This window comes from Pterocles gutturalis, unplaced genomic scaffold (genome assembly GCF_000699245.1).
Source record: "Pterocles gutturalis isolate BGI_N339 unplaced genomic scaffold, ASM69924v1 scaffold21528, whole genome shotgun sequence".
In the NCBI taxonomy this organism is placed as follows: Eukaryota; Metazoa; Chordata; class Aves; order Pterocliformes; family Pteroclidae; genus Pterocles; species Pterocles gutturalis.
This window is the reverse complement of record NW_010118625.1, coordinates 24,350-43,982: the sequence shown is the minus strand read 5'-3', so window position 1 is coordinate 43,982 and position 19,633 is coordinate 24,350. Positions and strand designations below refer to the sequence as shown.

Genomic DNA, 19,633 nt, shown 5'->3' with positions numbered 1-19,633 from the left:
TGGGTAACAGAGGCAAATAAGGGGAGCATTTGAGTGCAGATGCTCGTGGTGCACAGGTAAAGGATGTGCTCACTCCCTGCAAATGAGGTTTGCCAGCTGGAAAGGCAGCTGTAGGCACAGCGTCGGGATGGAGGGGAGATAAATCTGCTGAGTTACCATCCTATATCCAGCCAAGTGAAAAAGTTTCATATGGTGACATTTGTATGACAGTACAGCTATGTTTTACTGAGGAATCATTGGTTCAGAGGGTGACACGTGAGTTCAGGCATCTAGCCGGGGTTTAAAAGATAGCTGTGAAATCTGGAGATGATAAGGGAATGTGCTTGCTCTTCTTTTTACCTCCTTGTCTGATATTAGTTTATTCCTCAGGATTTGTCATTTAGATTGCTGCTCCCCGCAGCAAACTGATACAAGCTGGTGCCCATGAGTTATGGTCCTGCCAGGAACTGTTACTTACACTTTATCAGGTTTTTTGTTTTGTTTTGTTTTGTTTTGTTTTGTTTTGTTTTGTTTTGTTTTTTTGGCTTTCTAAACCCAGCTGGTTCCTTGGTGCTGCCTCTGAAATTATTTTTCTGCAGAAGTATGGGATCCATCACCTGGGGAATGTCTGTATTTCTTAGCACCCTAAGCCTATAGAAAAGCCTCACTGAGCCCTTTTATCTCCTTCCTGCCCTCCCATTTCAGATGTTTGCACTAAAAACTCTTGCTTGAAACCAAACATTCTGCATGAATCTCCCAGGAGAATCCTCCAAGGTGTGAGGGGTGTAGGGTGGGGGCTACAGACCTGCAGTGACTGGCAGGAGGTTTCCTGGCAGAGGTGCAGGGGGGCTGCAGGAGTTGCCACGCGGAGTCAGGGGATGCAGAGGACCTGCCTGGGCTGGTGAAGGTTTCCTCTGCATTGCAACTGGTCCCGTGTCCGTAGAGGAGACACATACGTGGTGTTTTGTGGGTGCATCCCTAACAGCACGGACACGTCTCCTCCTTCCCAGGGTCCGGCCGGCTGAAACTCACGGTCCTTTCAGAAGACAGGCTCCAGATGAAATGGAAAGAGACCGAAGGGAACATCAGTGGCTACAAAGTTCGGGTGAAGCCCATGGCAGGTACGTGCTAACACGCGGGGCACCAGACCCAGGGTGAGTGAGGGACCGAGCTCCACTTTCTGACTGCTGGACAACAGGAATTGAGATCATTATTTAGACCTTCAGTCCATCTATCGCTCATTCACAAGAGGGAGATGAAATTCGTCCCTCTTTTCCTTGGGGAAAACCTTAGCAAGGAAGTGTTGCTCGTTGGGATTGTGTGAGAAAAAAAGGTGAGGAAAGGTTCATTGTCTGGGAGCTCCCAGCTCTCCCACTGCAGGGACACGACATGGGATGTCCCTGACCCCGTGTGTGGGGGTCTGAGCCCCCTGGCTCCCTGCCCCAGTGGAACTCTAACTCTCCCTGACTTTGGATGCTGAACCTGGTGGTGCTGGAAAGACACAGCATTCCTCGGCGAGGAGCAATGGTTGGAGGTGACCTTAGTCTTTAGCTGGCATCTGATCTTCAGTCACTGCCGCTTTCCCAGCGAGCCCGAGAAGGGAGCTGCCAGGTGGGAGTGCGTGCGGCGGAGCTCTTGTGATCATCCACCTGCTTTTAGCTCAGCCCCCACCTGTTTCCCAAGCTGGAGCAGGAGGTTTCTCATTCCTTCCCTGCCCTGCTCCTCCCTGGGCCTCAGCAGGATGGAGAGCGATGAGCATCCCTGGAATGCAGGGAATCCCCTTGGACACATGCCTGAGGCTTTCCCTCTGCGTAGGCTGGGGAGCTCCATCTCCAGCCCTAGGAATGAGCACATGGGATGATTTAGAGCTTGCAGACCTTTGTTAATCAGAGGATTTCAGGGAGCTGCTTTGCCTCTCTCCCTTTGCTTTGTTTAGCACAGAGATCGTGGCTCAGCATCAGCTGCTGCCTTGCAGAGCTGCTCTGCTCCTTCTGCTCAAAGCCGTGCCAGCGCAGAAATGCCCCAGTTCCTGGCTGGTGGAGGCATCTCAGCCCCAAGACAGGTCCCACAGCCAGAGGACATGGCTGGAGGGGTCTGGAGACAGTGCCAACCCCAGAAACGAGCTGTCTCCCTGCAGAGCAACTGCCCTCGGGAGAGCTGGGGCTTGCAGAGACAGCCCAGCGAGGGGGGGTAGGATAAGCAAGAGGAGTCCCAAGTGCCAGTGATGACCTCCAAAAACATTGTGCTACGTCCTCACTTTGTCACATATGACCTCAAGCACATCAATTGGTTGGATGTTTTCATAAGTGGTATTCACTAGTAATTGCCCAGTCCTTACCCTCTGAAGACAGGCTTTTCACTCAGCAACTCCATGAGAGGTGGAGGACAGGCTGAGAGAGTTGGGGGTGTGCAGCCTGGAGAAGAGAAGGCTCCGGGGAGACCTTCCAGCACCTCCCAGTGCTGAAAGGGGGCTACAGGAGAGATGGGGGGGCTCTGGATCAGGGAGTGCAGGAACTAGATGATCTTTAAGGTCCCTTCCAACCCAAACCATTCTACGATTCTATGAAGTTGGTGAGAGTTGCACTAATGCTGGATGGGAACTGGTTTTCCATTTTGGGTGTGTATCAGGGATTTTTAAAACCCCAAACATTCTCAACTCTGGATTGGGAAAAAGAGTAAAAATCAGAGATCCACAAAACTGAAAAAGAAATAGGAGATGACTGAGGTCCCTAGGCAGACATTCCCTGCATTTCAGAAGTGCTTTTGCTACTGTCAACTTAAATTTAAGCTCTAACAGTCTCTGAACTGTGGTTTCATCCCACCTCAGGGGACTCGGAGCAAGAAGTCATGCTAAAAACCAAGACTCCCAAAGCCACAGTGGGGGGGCTGAGCCCTGCCAAGGAATACACGCTGCAGGTCTATGTGCTCAATGGCTCCCAGGAAGCCCTGTTTGCCAAGAGGAAATTTGTGAGTAAGTAGAGTGTGCTACGTATTACCATTCAGAGAGCTCCTGGGGCTCTTGGAGACGTCACAACCACAGAACCTGTTATTAGTTCAGTTGGAAGGTTACAAAGGAGTGTGGTGAAGACCCAGGAGATGAAGGATGGACTGTGACTCACAGACCTGTCTAGATTGACTCTCTCCCTATTTTTGGTCTTCCTACAGTAGAGGAGCTAAAAAATGCATCCCAGGCTAGAAACAACCGAAGAAACTCAGGAGCTGCATCAGGAAAGAACCTCACCTCTTCAGGGAGCTCAGCAGCCGAGCACAGCGGGGTGGCAGAGGCCACCCCACCACCTTCGAACACCGTCTTGACACAGCCAGGTGGGTGCACGGCTGTCCCTAAAACCACTCCCACCCTCCCTCTGCGACCCAGGACATTAATTTGGTGATGAGACCTGCTAGCCCACCGTCATCTCTTGCGTGCATCTCTGAACCACAAGAATGCAGCAAGCAACCTAAAAATATTTTTTCCTCATCCCAGCCAAACTGTCCAGGCTGACAAAGCACATCATTGTGTTCCTGGGGCTGACAGGTATTCCAATTAAGCAGATACAGTCAAATCCTTCAACTGAGAGTAGATTCTTTGGGAACAAGCTGCTCCCAAGGCACTGGAGCTAACCGTGCCTCATTTCCCAGGCTGCAGATGGTCCACAAGAAGGTGTGAGCTCTCCCCTATGGCTGAGAACTGCATAGGTTCTCGTGTGTCTAAAAACAAGGCTTGCACGGGTTCAAAAAGGCAGTTATACATCTTGATGGAAGAAACCCTCAGGGCCATTGTACAAAAAGACTGGCACAAACACAGGATGTTCTGAGTCACAGATTGCTGAGGTCTGGAGAGTACACTGGGTACCCGGTGCTGTGGTATGTTTTCCCTGGTTTATATTTTATAAACCTTCATTATTTTTCATCATCAAAGATAATGGGAAGGACAAAGTTTTTATGTGATCCATTACTGATACTATTATCGTTATTACTCACGAGCCAGCTTGCAGCCCTTTCAGAGAGGCATGAATGAAGATGGTCTCCTCTGTCTAACTCCCTATTTGCAAAAGGTTGTAGGACCTTTATCCTCCCTGCGCCCCCCACACCTCTGCCACCTGTGGCTGAAATCAGCTGATGGCTGCAGCAGGTTGCATGGGGATAGCGACAGTGGGGTTTTCTCTTTGGAGCACAGGAAAGGACAAAGCAGAAAAGAAAAGGCAGAAGGGGACTCGGCCAAAGGGCTCCGGAGAAACATCAAGAAGCCAGCCCAGTGTGGAGGCCAGCATCACAGAAGCAACACCAACAGCCACGAGATCGTCCCAGCGCACTCCTGCAAACTCAGAGCAGGAGTCTCTAGGACAAGAAAAACCCCCAAAGGATTCACTGAGGCGAGGTGAGAGGGGTTTCAAACGTGTCTTGCTCCTTCTTCCCCACTTTTTTCCCTAAACCTTATTGAGGATCTGTGATGCCAGCAGGTTTTTATGGAGAGATTGGATTTAATATAAAGTCACAAAATAATTCTAGCCCACGGGGGATCTTGTGATGGAATGGAGTTAAGCAATCACCTGCGATTCTTGGAGACTTGGGCTAGATAAAAGGCAAGCAGTGGGCTGGGGCTGAGATGTAATGGAGCTGACAGCTTGCAGAGAGCAGTGCTTGGGTTAGGCACGTGTTTCCTGACAGCTTTAACCCATTCTTTGCAGAAATGCCGCCATGTACCACTCAATTTCTTTGGATTGAAATGGGCTACCCTTCGCTACATGGTTTTCCCAAGATGCTGGGATGTGTCAGACTGGCAGATGGTCCAATCCACCACCCAGACAAAGCCTTATGCTGCAGATTTGCTTTTATCTTAACACTGAAGCAGTTTTTCCTCCTTTACAGTTGCTTCTCTCAATATCAGAACTTATACCCTCCAGGTTCCCAGTTCCAGTGCGATGCATCTGCAATGGCTGACATCGTCCTGCTTGTGGATGGATCTTGGAGCATCGGACGCAGCAATTTTAAGCTCATTAAGGAGTTTCTGAGCAATTTGATTTCCCCTTTCAGCATTGCCCACGACAAGATAAGAGTAGGTAGGACACTTTCCTGTTTCCTGACCTTGGGCAGTCCATGTTTGGAGGATCCTTGGTGACTGTTCCTGTGGCTACGTGCTCCCCTGCGGAGCTTTTATCCCTATGGGGTGGGGTTCTGCTTGCTGCTCTCGACAGCTTTTCCCATCCTGTAGCAAGCTCTGGCATCTAGTGGCTGTAAGCAATAGCTGCACGGTGAACAGAAGCAATGTTTTCTGGGCAGCACCAGGTCGGTGCTGAGTGCTGACATACATTTGGGATTTGCTGCCCACCTCTGCCGAGGTGCTCAGCCTCCACCATGCTGCACAGACAGATGTGGTGGCAATGCTGCACCCGAGCTGCTTGCAATTCAGCTACAAACGGTGCTGCTGCCAGTTCTGAGTGCTGCTATCCCCAGCAGACGGCACTGGCCAGGCTGTGCGTGAAATTAGGGCAGTGAAAATCTTTCCCACTCCTTGCCACTGACTAGTTTGACCTCAATTAACACTGAGACCTTTTAAAATACTTCAGAGCACCACCGCAGGTGTGAACACCGCTGTACCAGTGGGATCTGAAGCATCACCTTGCTGCCTGCAGGACAAGGACTATGCAGAGAACTGGAGCTAGAAACCAAATCTGCTCACCCCCATTCCCTTTTGTTATTTTGTGGCATCCTCCCACAGCAAGCCTGACTCTGCCTCCCAAAAACAGGTCTCCTCTTGCAGCTTCCCTTGGCTTGCATGGTGCTGATAGAGCTCTTGCCTTCCCCAGGGCTGTCCCAGTACAGCAGCGATCCCCGCACAGAGTGGGATCTGAGCGCCTACTCAACGAGGGACCAGGTGCTGGAGGCCGTGAGGAATTTGCGGTACAAGGGCGGCAACACCTTTACAGGTAACTCCATCCCACAGGTCTCTGTTAAATTATCTGTGCGGCTGCAGGGGGGGAAGCCATTCCCATGGGGTGATGTTCTCCTTGGGGATCAAGGCCACTGGGGACAGAAAAAGAGTGAAGGCGGGGGGGTTGTCTGCCAGGCTGTAGCACACCATCCATCTCTGCTCGTCCCCAGGTCTGGCACTGACCCACGTCCTGGAGCAGAATCTGAAACCAGATGCTGGTGCCCGGCTGGAGGCTGAGAAGTTGGTAATACTCCTGACTGACGGAAAATCCCAGGATGATGCCAACCTGGCTGCTCAGACCTTGAAGAACCTGGGCATAGAGATATTTGCCATTGGTAAGATCACAGCCATCAATAAGCCATAGGACAAAGCCAACCCACTTTTGATCTTCTTCAAATTGAAGTTTTTGTTCCCTCAACTTTAATAGAAGTATCGCAGGGATGTTAAACTAAGGTAGCGGTTACGACCTCATTACATTGTGGCTAAGACAAAAATTAACTCATTTATTCAGCACAGATATTTTGTTTGTTTAGAAAAAAACATTAATTCACACCTTCCACCTCAAGACCTTGGTGAGCCTCAGAGACCCGTGCCATGAGAACAGTGTTCTCAGCTGTGGGATTAGGCAACAGAACATTGTACTGGGGAGAGCAGGAGACCTCCTTTATAATTACTGCCTCTCGCAACTTTCCATTTCTCTGAATAAGAACGTTCTCTGCTCTTCACTGGCTGGCAGCAATAACGAGACACGAAATGGCCTTGAGCAGCTCTGTCCTGATGACTGCCTGAGTCTGCTGGAGAATAACACATGAGCAATAAAGTTACATAGAAAACTCTCCTAAAATTGCAATCCCCAAAACATTAAGTACTGGTTTATGTCAGGAAGGCACAAGTGAGGGTTTACTGCATATGATTATGTAGCTAAGCGTGTGGCACTGAGATTCCTTTCATGGACTGAGCGGAGCTCCTGAGCCCCAGCTGTACGTTGGGCAGCACGACAGACGAGCTGTGTACCTGAAGTCACCCGGAGTGTGTTCCTGGGTCTTTGCCTTTCCTCTCTGGTTAGAGGAAGATCATGTCCTCTGGTCCTTAGACATCAGGACCTGAGTGTTAATCCAAGAGCACTTTGGCTTTCACTGCAAGAGCAAGGGAGAAGGAGGCTAGCAGAGCTGCTAAGGCAATGGTCTTGGACTTGAGAAACCAGGTGGGATCCCCATGGTACTGCCTGGGCGATGTTGGGGGAACCTTGAGCCTAGCACTGGAAAGCAAAATAAGTTGTATGCTGTGGAGTTTGGTCTGCAGAGGGTTAATGAGGCTGGGGAGCAGAAGGATAGGGATGGAGGACGCTCTGTGATGGTGAAGTTCAGCTACCTGCATGGTCTGCTTTTTGCTCATCCCTGACTCTCTGGAAATGCAATGTGCTGTTCTGATGAACAACGGGCTCTCTGTGGGGAGCGCTGGCACCTCATAAATATGAAATTTTTGTTATTCCCTCTTTTGCCTCTTAGGGTGGAAAAAAAAAGATCTACCTTCCTGGTAACAAAGCCTGCAAGTGATGAGGAGGCAGGAGAACAGAAGGAGGATTCCCTGAGAGTTTTCTCAGTCCCGTTCTCTGCTCTGGTTGCAGGAGTGAAGAACGCGGACGAGGCAGAGCTGAGGCAGGTGGCCTCGGAGCCGCTGGAGCTCACGGTGTACAATGTGCTGGATTTCCCACTGCTGAGCTCTCTGGTTGGCAAACTCACCCAGGTCCTGTGCACCAGGATCAAAGAGAAGAGCAACAAGGACAACGCAGGTGAAGTGGAACCTCCTCGGTGAGGGCTGAGGTTCCTTCTGCTCACCATCCACCTTCCTTGCATCAGGACTGACCCTTTCTGATACCTTTGCTACCATGACCCCACCACTCTGTCAGCACCCCATAGCTCTTCTCCTCGGTGCCCACCTCCTTGCTCAGCCCTCTTGCTGCCCGACAATGGTCCTCCTCACATCAATGTGTTGGCCAAGTTCTCCTGTGATCATTGTCTTCTACAGGACCCTCTGGATGCAGTTCTCCCTCTCTCAGGCCACTGCAGACTCTCTGCTGCTCTAACAAGTCCCAGGGTTCCTTGGAGATGTTTCCATTCTGATGCTCTTTGTTCAGTTTTCTGCTTTTGGCTTGTGAGCCAATACTGGCAACAGCCATTCCTGCCGGGGGCTTGGATAACTCCTGGTGGATGTAATCACTGATGACAGTAACTGCCAGTGCAGGGAGGAGGGGACTTCTTTTCCCTCTCCCATTGCTATACTGTGTGATAACTGCACTGTAACCATTTCCTTTTTCTGAGTCTCTTCCAACCAAGAGGAGTCAGAAAAAGCAAAAGAGCTAATTTGAGATTAGGGAGACTAGATGGAGGGAATGTGGAGGTAGGAAGAGGAGATGATAAAACATCTAAACACGTGGGGTTTTTTTCCCTCCATACTTTGCTTTAAATGATGGAGCTCCAAGGCATTTTCAAGTTAAAACCAAACAGCCTATTTTTTTTTTTTTTCCTTTGCTGGAGAGCAGCTTGTGTGCTGAACAAGAGAGGGAAGAACCACTCCAGATGTTAGCTTAGATCCTCAGGAGAAATATTGTGTATGTATTTCCATCCCTGTCTGCTCTGAGATTGGCCTGAGGAGAATGGGGAAGTCTAATTTTCAAGCATACTTTTATTTTAATGCTCTGGAGATTGGTATAAATAAATTGATTAATCCTTATTAATTTGTATGTATTTTATATAATTAGACATTTTTCAAAGGTGCAGATTAGGGTAAAAGAAGATGGGCTGCTCAAAAAAAGAAACAAAAATTAGTTCTGCTTGTTCATTATGACAAATTTTTGTGATTGAGAAAAGCTGGGTCATCTTCTGGATACATGCAAACATGCAGAATCGTGTTGAAAAAATATTCCCAGCACCCAGCAAAACACACAGCCTGTTCTCTGTGGAGTATTTATGTTCTCTGTATGACCAGATTTAAAATATTTATTTCAGAGCAGCTTGGAATGGTTTCTATATAGGGAAGGAGACTGTAACATGATTTGAAAAATGTCACTCATATTTACGAGCTGGAAAGTACATTTGGCATGAGCAGTCTGGATATAAGAAAGTAACTCTGTTTTTAATTCCCAGGCAGCGCTGTGAAAGATACCCCTGTGAACACGGGTCCCCAGCTGAGCCCAACTGACCTTAAAATATCAGCTGTGACCTCTAAGAGCATGCACTTGGCCTGGAGTCCTCCTCCGAGACCACCCCAGAAATACCGGATCGTGTATTATCCATCCAAGGGTGGTAGCCCCAACGAGGTGAGAGACCTTTCTCTGCACAGCTGAGGCTGCAGCATCTTCCAGATGGTGGCTGGGGATTTAAGGAGACTTGAGTAGACAAAAAGTTGAGGGTAGAGGTACAGTTCTTGTGGGACATCAGCTAAAGCCAGAGATAAAATTGAGCATAAATGTGTTCAGCTGATGGGATGACAAGACAGAAGAGGAGATGGGATAAATACCGTCTTGCTAGAAATACTGTCAGCCATGCTGATGCTGATTTTTCCCTTATGCAGTGTTATCTCCTCCCTAAAACATCTGTTTAGACTCAAGGAGGACACTCAGGTACACAGAGCTGTCCAAGGATGCTCATCTGTGATGGATATGACTCAGAAAAGCAAATCCAAACTGCTGATGGGTTTCCGTTAATTTCAGTGAGAGCACGATTAGAGTCTTGGGCTTGGATGTTGCACAGACCCCAGCCTTAGAGGACAGGAATGCTTACTGCCTCTTTCCTCTCTATTTTGGAGAGATGCTAGCTGGCACAAAATGTAGAGGGCAACTGGACTTCACGTTTCTGAGCACAGATCTGCCACAAAGCAGCCACGCATCGCAAGGGAGGCCAGCTCAGCCGTTCCTCTGACAGCCCTCCTTTGTGCTTCCAGGTGGTGTTAGACGGAGCAGTCTCCTCTTTGCAACTTTCCAACCTGACCTCACACACGGAGTACCTGGTGTCGGTGTTTCCTATTTATGACACAGCTGTTGGGGATGGGCTGAGAGGCGTCACCTCCACATGTAGGTCGTGAGTAGAGAATTATGTTGATGCATGGTTATGATCGGTGAACAAAGCTCGTCTTTGTGACCAGCTCAGACTGGAGCCTGATACTGTATTTTTTCCCCCTTCCTCAAGTTCAGTCTACGTCTATCTCCATCTGTGGCGATGTTCAGAACTTGACCAGACCCTGAGCAACCTGCTCTTTGAGCAGCAGGTTGGACCAGAGACCTTCAGGGGTCCCTTTCCACCTACATCACTCTGCAAAGGAGGCCACTGATGTGGCAGCAACACACCACGCTGGAAATATCTTGCAACTCTTGCTGCTTTTTTATCCTTGGGCTCCAAGTGAATTAAACGTGTTTTCTGTGAAGTGGCTCCACCACCGTGTCAGATGTGGGGTAGATGTTGCAGGAGCTGTTGCAAAGCCAGGTTTCCTCTGGGATTTGGGCTGTCGCAGACCTCGTACACTGAAGATAACTTTCTGCCTTGTTTTTTCCCTTCAGTGCCTTTGTCTTCCCCTCGCTCCCTGCGTGTCTCTGAGCTGAGCCACAACAGCATCAGGCTGAGCTGGAAGGCAGCCCAGGGAGCCACGCAGTACCTGGTGCTCTGCTCCGCAGCCCCCGACGGAGCAGAGGACTATACAACAGAGGTAGAGTTCATAAGAATAATGATAATATTTTTTCTCTGTCTGGGCTGAGTTTAGTTCTAGTTCTAACCTTAGTGAACAGGTATCATGTGTTTTAAAAAAAAGAAAAGGTCAGCATTATCGCCAGCAACATCTTTCATGAAAGATTTTTTTTTTTTATGGTGTATCTCAAAGCCATTTTTGGGAAATTAAGGCATAGGACTCTCCTTTCAATGTATAATTGTGGGGTTTTTTTAAGATTCAGAGTGTTTGAAGAGAGACCAACATTTCAAATTGCATTTTAGTATATTAGAAGTTTTCTGCAGCGCTACACCCTGTGAGAGTGCAATGCTCTAAGGCTATGGGATGTCTACAAAACCAGCATTAAAATCTTCCCAGCCTTTCACAAAACCATGCTCTGTTGTGTGCAGACTCCTCCAAGTCTCCGGGTTGCATTTCTGCAGCGAGCTGGCTGGAGGAGGATTGCTGTGGCCGTGCTGTGTTAGCGGCAGGTGGCAGCAACCTGGCTGCTGCGGGTCTGCTGGCAGCTATCCTGCGAGAGCTTTCCATGGGTCTGAGCAAAGTGGGATCGCAGCATCTTCGTACAAGAGATTTACACCTCTGCAGAACAGGGGAGGAGGTGATGTGTGCCCCTAATGTGCTTGGTGTCCCCTGGGAAGAGGCAGAGTGCTGACCACTGCAGAGCACCCGCCCAAGTGGTGAAGTCCCAAAGTGGAGAAGTCCCCTTAGTGTAGCCAAAGGGACCTTGACCTGTGTCTCTGTAAGGTCCTGCTTGGTTGAGGGCATTGGTGAGTACCCCAGAACATCTCTGTGTTGACAGGTGAAGGTGGCCCAGCCTGAGGTCCTGCTGGAGGGGCTGTCGCCCAGCACGGAGTACTCTGTGGCGGGGTACGCGATGTATGGGGAAGATGCGAGTGACCCAGCCAGCATCCAGGAAACCACCCGTAAGTGCTGCTGCTGCTGCTCACTGAGTTGTGATTAAACACTTAAGGTAGGAGGGACATGTTAAATGAGGTGCTTCCCATATCATGCACGCGGCTTGTGAACACGCTGCCTCTTCCCTGCCTGATCTTAAGTGAATATAGGTCCCCAAGGGGATCTTTAATTACATGGTGAGCTGTGAAAAAGGAGGATGTTTCCCCTGGTGAGAGAACTCCTGAAAGAGCTGTTCCCTGAGGTCTTTGTTGTTTGGGGAGAAAAAGGGAAATTTTTGTCTGTTTCTTCACCTAAAGCCCAGGTAGCCTTTCATCCCAGAGACATGTATGGTAGTGACATAAAGAGAATATTTTCCCACATGGTGAATGAGTCTCTTAGTTCAAGGTGGGGTCACCCAAGAGCTGCAGGAGGCAACTGGTGGCAATGCCACTGTGCAGCCTATGAAATCTTGGAGTGCTGTCACTAACTGTCGTTGCAGTGGCCTTGAGTCCTCCCAGATACCTGAGCTTCTCTGAGCTCAGCCACGCGTCCGTTCGGGTCAGCTGGGAGGCTGCGTCTCCGGCCGTGAAGGCTCACCGCGTCACCTACGTTTCTAGCAGAGGGAGCAGCCCTGGGGAGGTGAGTCCTCAAGGGGCTGGTGGAAGGAAAAGAAACGTGGGAGGTCAGATACTTCCCTGTTCTCCTTCAGCTGCGTGGTTCAGGGAGGGCTTATGGGCACTTTGGCTGCTGTTGCCACCCACGAGCTCATCCCTCACCTAATGTCCCCGTGCTCCATTCCTAATGCTCCTACAACTCCTCCACTGCAGGTCGAGGTTCCTGGCACTGCAACATCCACTGTCCTGAGACCTTTGTCCTCCCTCACCCAATACTTCATCAGCGTCAGGTCTATCTATGACGAAGGGGACTCCTTCCCAATTACTGGCAATGTTACCACCTGTAAGTGGGGAATGGAAATACTTTTGCTCCCAGTAACAGATGACAAAGGTGGCTTGTGTGTGTCTGAACCAGGATGTTTTTGAAGACTGGTCCCAACAGCTGATGGCCAAAACCATTGCACAGACACCAGATATTTGTTGTTATTTATGTGTGAAATATGTCCAACTGTATTATGTTTAAAATGAGGTGGAAGGAATAGAGGAAAGAAGCAAATGAAGAAAAACTACCATGTATCGCTAACCTCTGTGTCCTTGAGAGCCCTCCCAGCCTTCTCCCTTTTACATACCAGAGTGATAGGTGTCCTCTCCACAGATGAGATAATCCTCCTTAATTAGGGTTTTAAAAATAATTTACCCCTCTCTGTCCTGATGGCTCATGTCATATGGGTCTGAAGAAATGAGAGGCAGGCTGGTCTCAGACATCTGCCTGGTTGATGTTCCGCTCCCCAACCATCTGCTCCCCACCTTGGCTCTGACGAGGCGCTGTCAGTGCCCGCACGTCAGCTCCTTTTCCTTCTGCATCCCTCAGTAAAGGTCCCCCCGCCGCGCGCGCTGAAGGTCACCGAGCTCTCCGGGAGCAGCCTCCGACTGCAGTGGGAAGCTGTCGCTGCGTCCGATGTGGTTGTCTATCAGATCAAATGGAGCACGGTCGGGGGAGAGAAGCCCCAGGAGGTACGGACCCATGCACAGCTCTGGGGAGGCTAGGCTGGCTTTGTGCCTGCTTGATGGCTCTGAACTCACCTGCAAAAGTGGCACAGGGAGGTGCAAAACTATCCAGGTTAATGCACCCAAGAAATTAAACAGTTCAGCACCCAGCCCAAGGAGCCTTTAGAATAAGACAGGGTCTGCGCTGGGTCTGGCTCTGTTCTATGGAGCTGTCACCTTGAGTGCTGGAAGCAGGAGGGACTGTGGGAGGGCAGGGTCAAAGTCCTACAGGCTCTGGGAAGATTGCAGAAGTGTTCTGGAAAATCTCAAGGATGCAATTCAATAGGGACAAGTAGCAAGTATTAAGCTTAGGCAGGAATAATTAACTACAGGTATACAGGATGTAGAACAAATAGCCAAGAAGCAATTCAGTAGAAAAAGATCTGGGGTTGCAGAGAATCGCCAGCCCCCAATGTCAAGTTGTTGTGGACAAGGCAAAGTATTTATAGCTAGAGGTATCGCCTCTAAGACAGGTGAAGCAACTTTTGCTTTCCTCAGTGTTGGTAAGCAGTGACTACTTTTGGGATACTGCTTTTTGAGCAGGATGAGGTCCAACTGAGGAGCACACAGAGAATGACCAGAGACAGAGCTGGTGCAGGAGGGGCAGGGATGGACCAGGCGACCTCCTCCATCTCAAACTCCTATTTTCAATGAGTGTAGATGGCAGTTACAGTGGGTTAAATACACAAATCTCTCATACAGTGCTTCACATTTGGGTTGGAAGGGGATGGGGAGGAAGGTATTGGGGCTTCTGTCCCCAACACATCTAACAGCTGGAAACTGGGCAAAGGGGTTTCATGCTCCTGTGCCAGAGCACTGCATTGTGGTACTGAAACAGCTGCAGAATATAACTGGGCAGCAATGTGTGGACATCTACTCTGCATTAATCAGGCTGGAATTTTGCCTTTGCTTAGATGTGTGCAACCCAGAACAGTAGCCTTTGTCCCCAAAGCCCAGTGCTAACTCATCTGTGCCTATGGGCAATCTATGAGACAGGCGCTTGGACGGCATGAACGAGCTCGGGGATGCCTGGGAACTCAACTGACTCATTTCTTCCCTTGCTGCAGCTCTCCGTTGCTGGAAATGTGGCAACTGCCATCCTGCCAGGCTTGCAGAAGAACACAGACTATAAAATATCCATCTGGGCCTATTACAAAGATGGTGCTCGAAGCAACACAGTTTCTGTCCAGCACAGGACCAGTAAGTGATCAGTGCTTGGTATCCACAGCCTGGGGATAATAAACAGGGCACGGGATGCCTCAGAACCCATCACAGACCAGATGTGGTCATCTCCAGCTCTGCAAACCTAAATCTGACTGTCTGAAGGTGGCTAGAGATATTTACCCTTCTGTCTTGAAGTGTTCTGAATTGTCCTGAGAAAAACAGGCTGGGCAAACACAAGCAGACTGGTGCATCTTGTAAGCACCTGTAACCTTGCAAAGGGGTTCACGTAGAACACATTTGTTCCCCCTCTGCTTCTGCAGAGCGTATTGATGCGAATGAGTTGGCTTTCTGCAGGGTGTTCAGCTGAACGCGTCACCGTGCTGCCTCAGGAGTGTTTCCTGTTAGTAAAATATTGTCTGTTGGGGAGGGTGAGGATTTCTCCAGCTAAGTCATTGCTGAGCTGGGCGCTTAGAAAAATGAGGGAGAATCCTGCAGGCAGACTCCGCCTGGAAGCATTATCTAAATCTCAGGCAGGATAGGAGGTTAAAAAGTGGCACTCCCAGAGGTCCTCTTAATTAATATTGCCCGTATAATGGCTTTGTTGGCAGTGAATGGGATACAATCCATTCAACTGCAGCAATCCTCTCCTCCTCCATCTCTCAGCTCTCAACCTCCTTCACAGAATAGACTCATTTAGGCTGGCGTTGAGCTGATGAAGCTCAGAGTGAAGGGAAATCTTGGAATAAGAAGCACAGGTTTTACTAATAATGAACAATAATATTTGTTTCTAGACAGCTACCTCATGCAAGTACCTAGGAGCTGCATACTGACAAAACATATACACTGATGTATTCCCCCGGATAACACAATTGTCGCCATGTGCTTATCCACAGTTCTGGCGTTTCTTCTTGTCTCTGTGATATTTAGACTCAAGTCTCATTTTGGTTAAGGGCTCTACTCCCAGTACATCACTAGAAATTGTCAAGTGGAAGGTGTCCTTGCCCACGGCGGGGGGTTGGAACTAGATGATATTTCAAGTCCCTTCCAACCCAACCCATTCTGTGATTCTATGATTCTATGTGCCCCGTTCTTCTAGCTAAGCTGTGTCGGAAGCATCTCCAGTCTGGGCCTGATAAAATCTTCAAGTTCTCCACCTCCACAATGAGCTCTTCCTACCAGAGCATACATTGCAAATAGAAGTGATTGAAACATGGGGAAGAAACTTCAACCCATGGTAGCAAGGGGAAAATCATGACCTATATAGTCATTGCAGATGAATATTTTGATGGAAAGGATTCCAGGGTTTTATTCTTATTTGAAAATGTGCCTAGACCAGAAAGCAAGCAGCCTGGGATATTCCCCCTGTGGAGGAGCAGAGGTTCAAGAGGTAATGGAAGGCGCAGATGGTGTCCTCTGTGTCAGAGATGCTTCCTTCCTCCTGGGTAGCTTCGGGAGATGATCTTTCCCCTGGCTGTCAGATCCATGCCATCAAATCCTGCCAGGCATGGGGGTTTTCCAGAACAAACCCAACTCAGGAGACTTTCCCTAACTTTCCCTTTGTTCACTTAAACAGTCTCCACTTACCTCAGCTGAAGGAAATAGCCAGTGCAGCCAGCAAAGATGCAGACGTATAGCACAGCACTAATAATAGTGCTGCTGAAGCGCCTTTACCTCCCACACTTGTTTTCTTCTCCGCTTTACCTTGAGGTGATGCACAGCAACAGCCTCCAGCCTGATTCAGCTGCCAGCAAACTTGGTTCAGCTTCAGTAAAAGTAAGCTCATTTTCTCCAGAAAAGGGAAGGAGGATCAATGAAGATGAAAATGATCTTCACCCAACCTCTGCTCTAAGGTCACCCCAGACTTTGCTGGGTGGGCAGAAGAGCCTTACAGGTAAAACTGCAGAAATCTCATAGCCTGGGTGTGTGCCCTTGACTGTCTTTAGGGCTCACCCGTAATTTTTAGTCTCTTCTGAATAAAATGCTTCTTTTTCTCTGCCCAAGACTGCTGTGTCTTCACCTCAATGTGGGTCCGAGGCCAGACACATGCATTTATGCAGAGCAAGATGCTGGTTGGAAACAACCTCCAGGAGCAGATGACCCCAGGCTCTCAAGTCCCTTGTTTGGACAGTGGATGGATTTAGCCTCCTCTGCCTTTCTCTTGCTAACTCAGCCCCTGCTCAGAGAAATCCCTCCAGCAGAACAGCCTCTGTTACCAGGGCCAGTTTGCTACACAGCAGGACCCCAAGGAAAAAAATGAATTTACATAATTAAAAATTGCTCAGCTTTGGTCTCTGGCAAACCCTTTTCTGGCTGACCACAGCTCAGCCCATCACCTCTCGGGGATACATCCACTCACCACAGTGCAGGGCCAGGAAAGGGAGAGGGGCTCAGGGACTGTGATCCCCTCCTCGATCCGTGGGTGTTGGTGTGAGAAGCGCTAGACAAAACTGGTGTGTGCTGGCTGCTCTGGGATTTTTTTAGAATAGTTTTAAAACAGAAAGAGAAAGCTGGAAAATATTAGAAATTATGATGGATTAACTTTGAAGTGTGATCCAGGTGTAACCAGCAATCAAGATGTTTGTCCAGCTTGTCTCCAGGTCTTTGAAGAAATAAAATTGTAGTTTGGGGCTTTTATGAAGGGTATCCTTTGGTGTTTGTCTGTGATGTATACACAGGATCTCTTTTCCTTGTGCTTCCAGGACTCTTCCCTCCTTCCAAGATTTTTTTCCAGGTCCTAGGATTTGACTTGTTGAATGCTTGAGCTGTATACTGTGCTGTACTCAGGCAGTCCTCATCCCTCCAGGATCTTTTTTCTCCCTTGCCTGGTCCCCAAGGCTTCTGCTCCAGGCGCTGGTTAACAGCCCAGCAGAGCACTGGAGCGTTCAAAAATGATGTTGGAAGCAAGTGCTTTTGACCCTGTTCATAGACATTACTACTCGCCTTTTACACCATTCACCTTTAATCCCTGCTGCAGATTCCCGGAGCCCACCCACCAACCTCTTCATCGACTCCGAGACCCCCACCAGCCTCCAGGTGCACTGGACCCCCCCGGACGGCCGCGTGCAGCACTACAAAATCACCTACAGCCCTGCTTCTGATGCTGGTGATCAGCAAACGGTAAGTCTCCAGCTCCTTTGGAGGTGTCAGACACTGGACCAGAGGGACATGGAGACAATGTCATGCCCAGGGGAGCTCTGCTGACCCCATTAGGATTTACCATAGGGACAGCTGGTTCGCAGGGGTACAGAAACACACCTCGTCCCCTGACCTGCTGGTGTGTTGCTTTGTGAAGAGATTCTCCAGGCTTTGTGATTAAGATATTTGTGTCCATCAAAGCTGCTAATAATGCAGATTTCTCCCCTCCCTGAACTGAGGTGGGGAATTCTCAGAGGTGGAGGGGTTGAGGATAAACCTACTGGACCCTGAGACTCAGGAAGGATAAACATTAACCTTCTAAAACCCAGATTTTCTACTCAAACCCAATCTGGTTACCACGTTGTAAGGCATTTCTAAATCTAAAACCCAGATTTTCTACTCAAACCCAGACTGGCTACCATGGTGTAAGGCATTTCTAACCCATTTGCATGGGGAATACTGGGGTCTTTACATAGGGAAATGCTCTTCCCCTGGCCATGGCTGGTCCCATGGCAATGCATAGCCAGGGTTCCTTGGCTTGCTTTGTCCTCACCTGAACTAAGCAGGGGTGCTGCCCTGACCCTGATCACCACTAGAACCCCTCCATGTAACTCTACTATGTAAGAGCTATAATGGGATGCCTGCCCAAATGTTGGGCTCTTTTTCCACCCCACTGTAGATCATGGCTTCTGGCAAAAGCAGCAGCGTGACCCTGCAGTCGCTGCAGCCTGATCGAGCCTACAAGGTGACCCTTTCTGCCATTCACTACACGGGAGAGAGCGAGAGCACGTCCACAACGGGACGGACAGGTAAGTGTATCGGTCAGCGGGTGTATGCTCTTCATAACCTTCCATCCAACAGTCTTGATGCAATCTCTATTGGGGCAGTGATGTCCTCGCTTGCCCTTGGCTGTGGTCAGGGCCAGGGTTTTGCTCAGCAGGGTGGACTACAAGCCTTGAAAAAGGAAAATCCTGTCTCAACTTCTGTACTCTTTCCATGCATGGTTTGCACTTCCAGGATGACCAGGAAGGGCTGGTGACCATCCGGGTCTTGAGCCAGGCATTGCAGTCCTGAATGACGTTGCTCACACGTGCGTTGTTTTGTCTTTCAGCTCCTGTGTTGTCTAAATTCCCTTCGATACGAGGATTCGTTCCATCTAAAACAGAGGGTAAATCACCTCCTATAAAGTGTTTGTTGGGTTTTTTTGGTTTTTTTGGGGGGGGGATTTTTCTTTTTTTTTTTTTTTTTTTTTTTTCCATTAACAAATTGCACAGTGTGGGCTCTGCAGGGTAGGCAGGAGTAGGTATGTCATTTCTTGACAGCTGCCTTTGGGCAATGTCCAAGGACAGCCAGATACCACATACCTTCCTAAAAACAGACTCACTCTGTAAAGAGACCGGTGGGATTTTTAGAGGATTTCTGCACAACTTGACCAAAACGGAGCAAAGGGAACGATGACATGTTTTAAATTAAAGTTCCCTGTAAAGTCCCTTATTAAATTTAATGAGCATATGTTCTCGTAGCTGATACAAAGCAAACTATGAAATGGATTAGGGAGAAATGTTGAATTAATGGGGTTATAAAAAGTTATTAAGAAGCAAATATTAGAATAAAGATATTGTGGCAGTAATGCCTTTTCCTGTCTATTTGAAATGATTCGAAACAAAACTTCAGTTTCAAAGTGTGTTGAGGAAAGCCACAAAGGAAGAATGAAGCAGATTAGATGAGCAAATTTTAGGTTGTGCCTAACAAAGAACATATCAGGCTAAATTTTCAAGTGGCTTAGTCTACAGCTGTTCAGACCACAGCGGAGAACTCCAGTGAACTTTCAAGTAGAAAACAATCTTCCCATAAGGTTGATGAGTCACTTTGTGGAATTTAATATGGCTGTTGGGCTACGATAGCTGAAAAGACAATAAGAGAAATATTACATTCTGTATGTTTTATAAAGTAACTTTTTTTAAGAAGTGAAGATGAGACATAATAATGCTGGGAAAATTGTTGGATATGCAGTAAAAGACTCAAATATTGATATGTAACTAAATTACTGACAGAAATGGTCTGACGTGTTGCAGGAGTGAATGTTTATTGTACAGGGAATAACTGCATTTGGCTGGGCTTGGGGAGAAAAAATAAAGAGAACAACAAG

At 48.6% G+C, this 19,633-nt stretch overlaps 1 protein-coding gene across 1 annotated transcript in view; it reads left to right on the top strand.

The window, feature by feature from the left end:
* The window catches only part of COL20A1 (collagen, type XX, alpha 1), a gene marked incomplete at its 3' end in the record, with an annotated part of 42,704 nt that overhangs the window by 1,475 nt on the left and 21,596 nt on the right, over positions 1–19,633 (top strand). Inside the window, 19 exon segments of the mRNA XM_010076302.1 lie at positions 990–1,100; positions 2,807–2,950; positions 3,145–3,303; positions 4,157–4,357; positions 4,884–5,039; positions 5,787–5,906; positions 6,082–6,246; positions 7,539–7,703; positions 9,058–9,230; positions 9,854–9,983; positions 10,467–10,612; positions 11,430–11,553; positions 12,024–12,163; positions 12,352–12,481; positions 13,010–13,152; positions 14,253–14,385; positions 17,324–17,466; positions 18,164–18,293; positions 18,596–18,652. Coding sequence (XP_010074604.1) covers positions 990–1,100; positions 2,807–2,950; positions 3,145–3,303; positions 4,157–4,357; positions 4,884–5,039; positions 5,787–5,906; positions 6,082–6,246; positions 7,539–7,703; positions 9,058–9,230; positions 9,854–9,983; positions 10,467–10,612; positions 11,430–11,553; positions 12,024–12,163; positions 12,352–12,481; positions 13,010–13,152; positions 14,253–14,385; positions 17,324–17,466; positions 18,164–18,293; positions 18,596–18,652 — 2,670 coding nt within the window.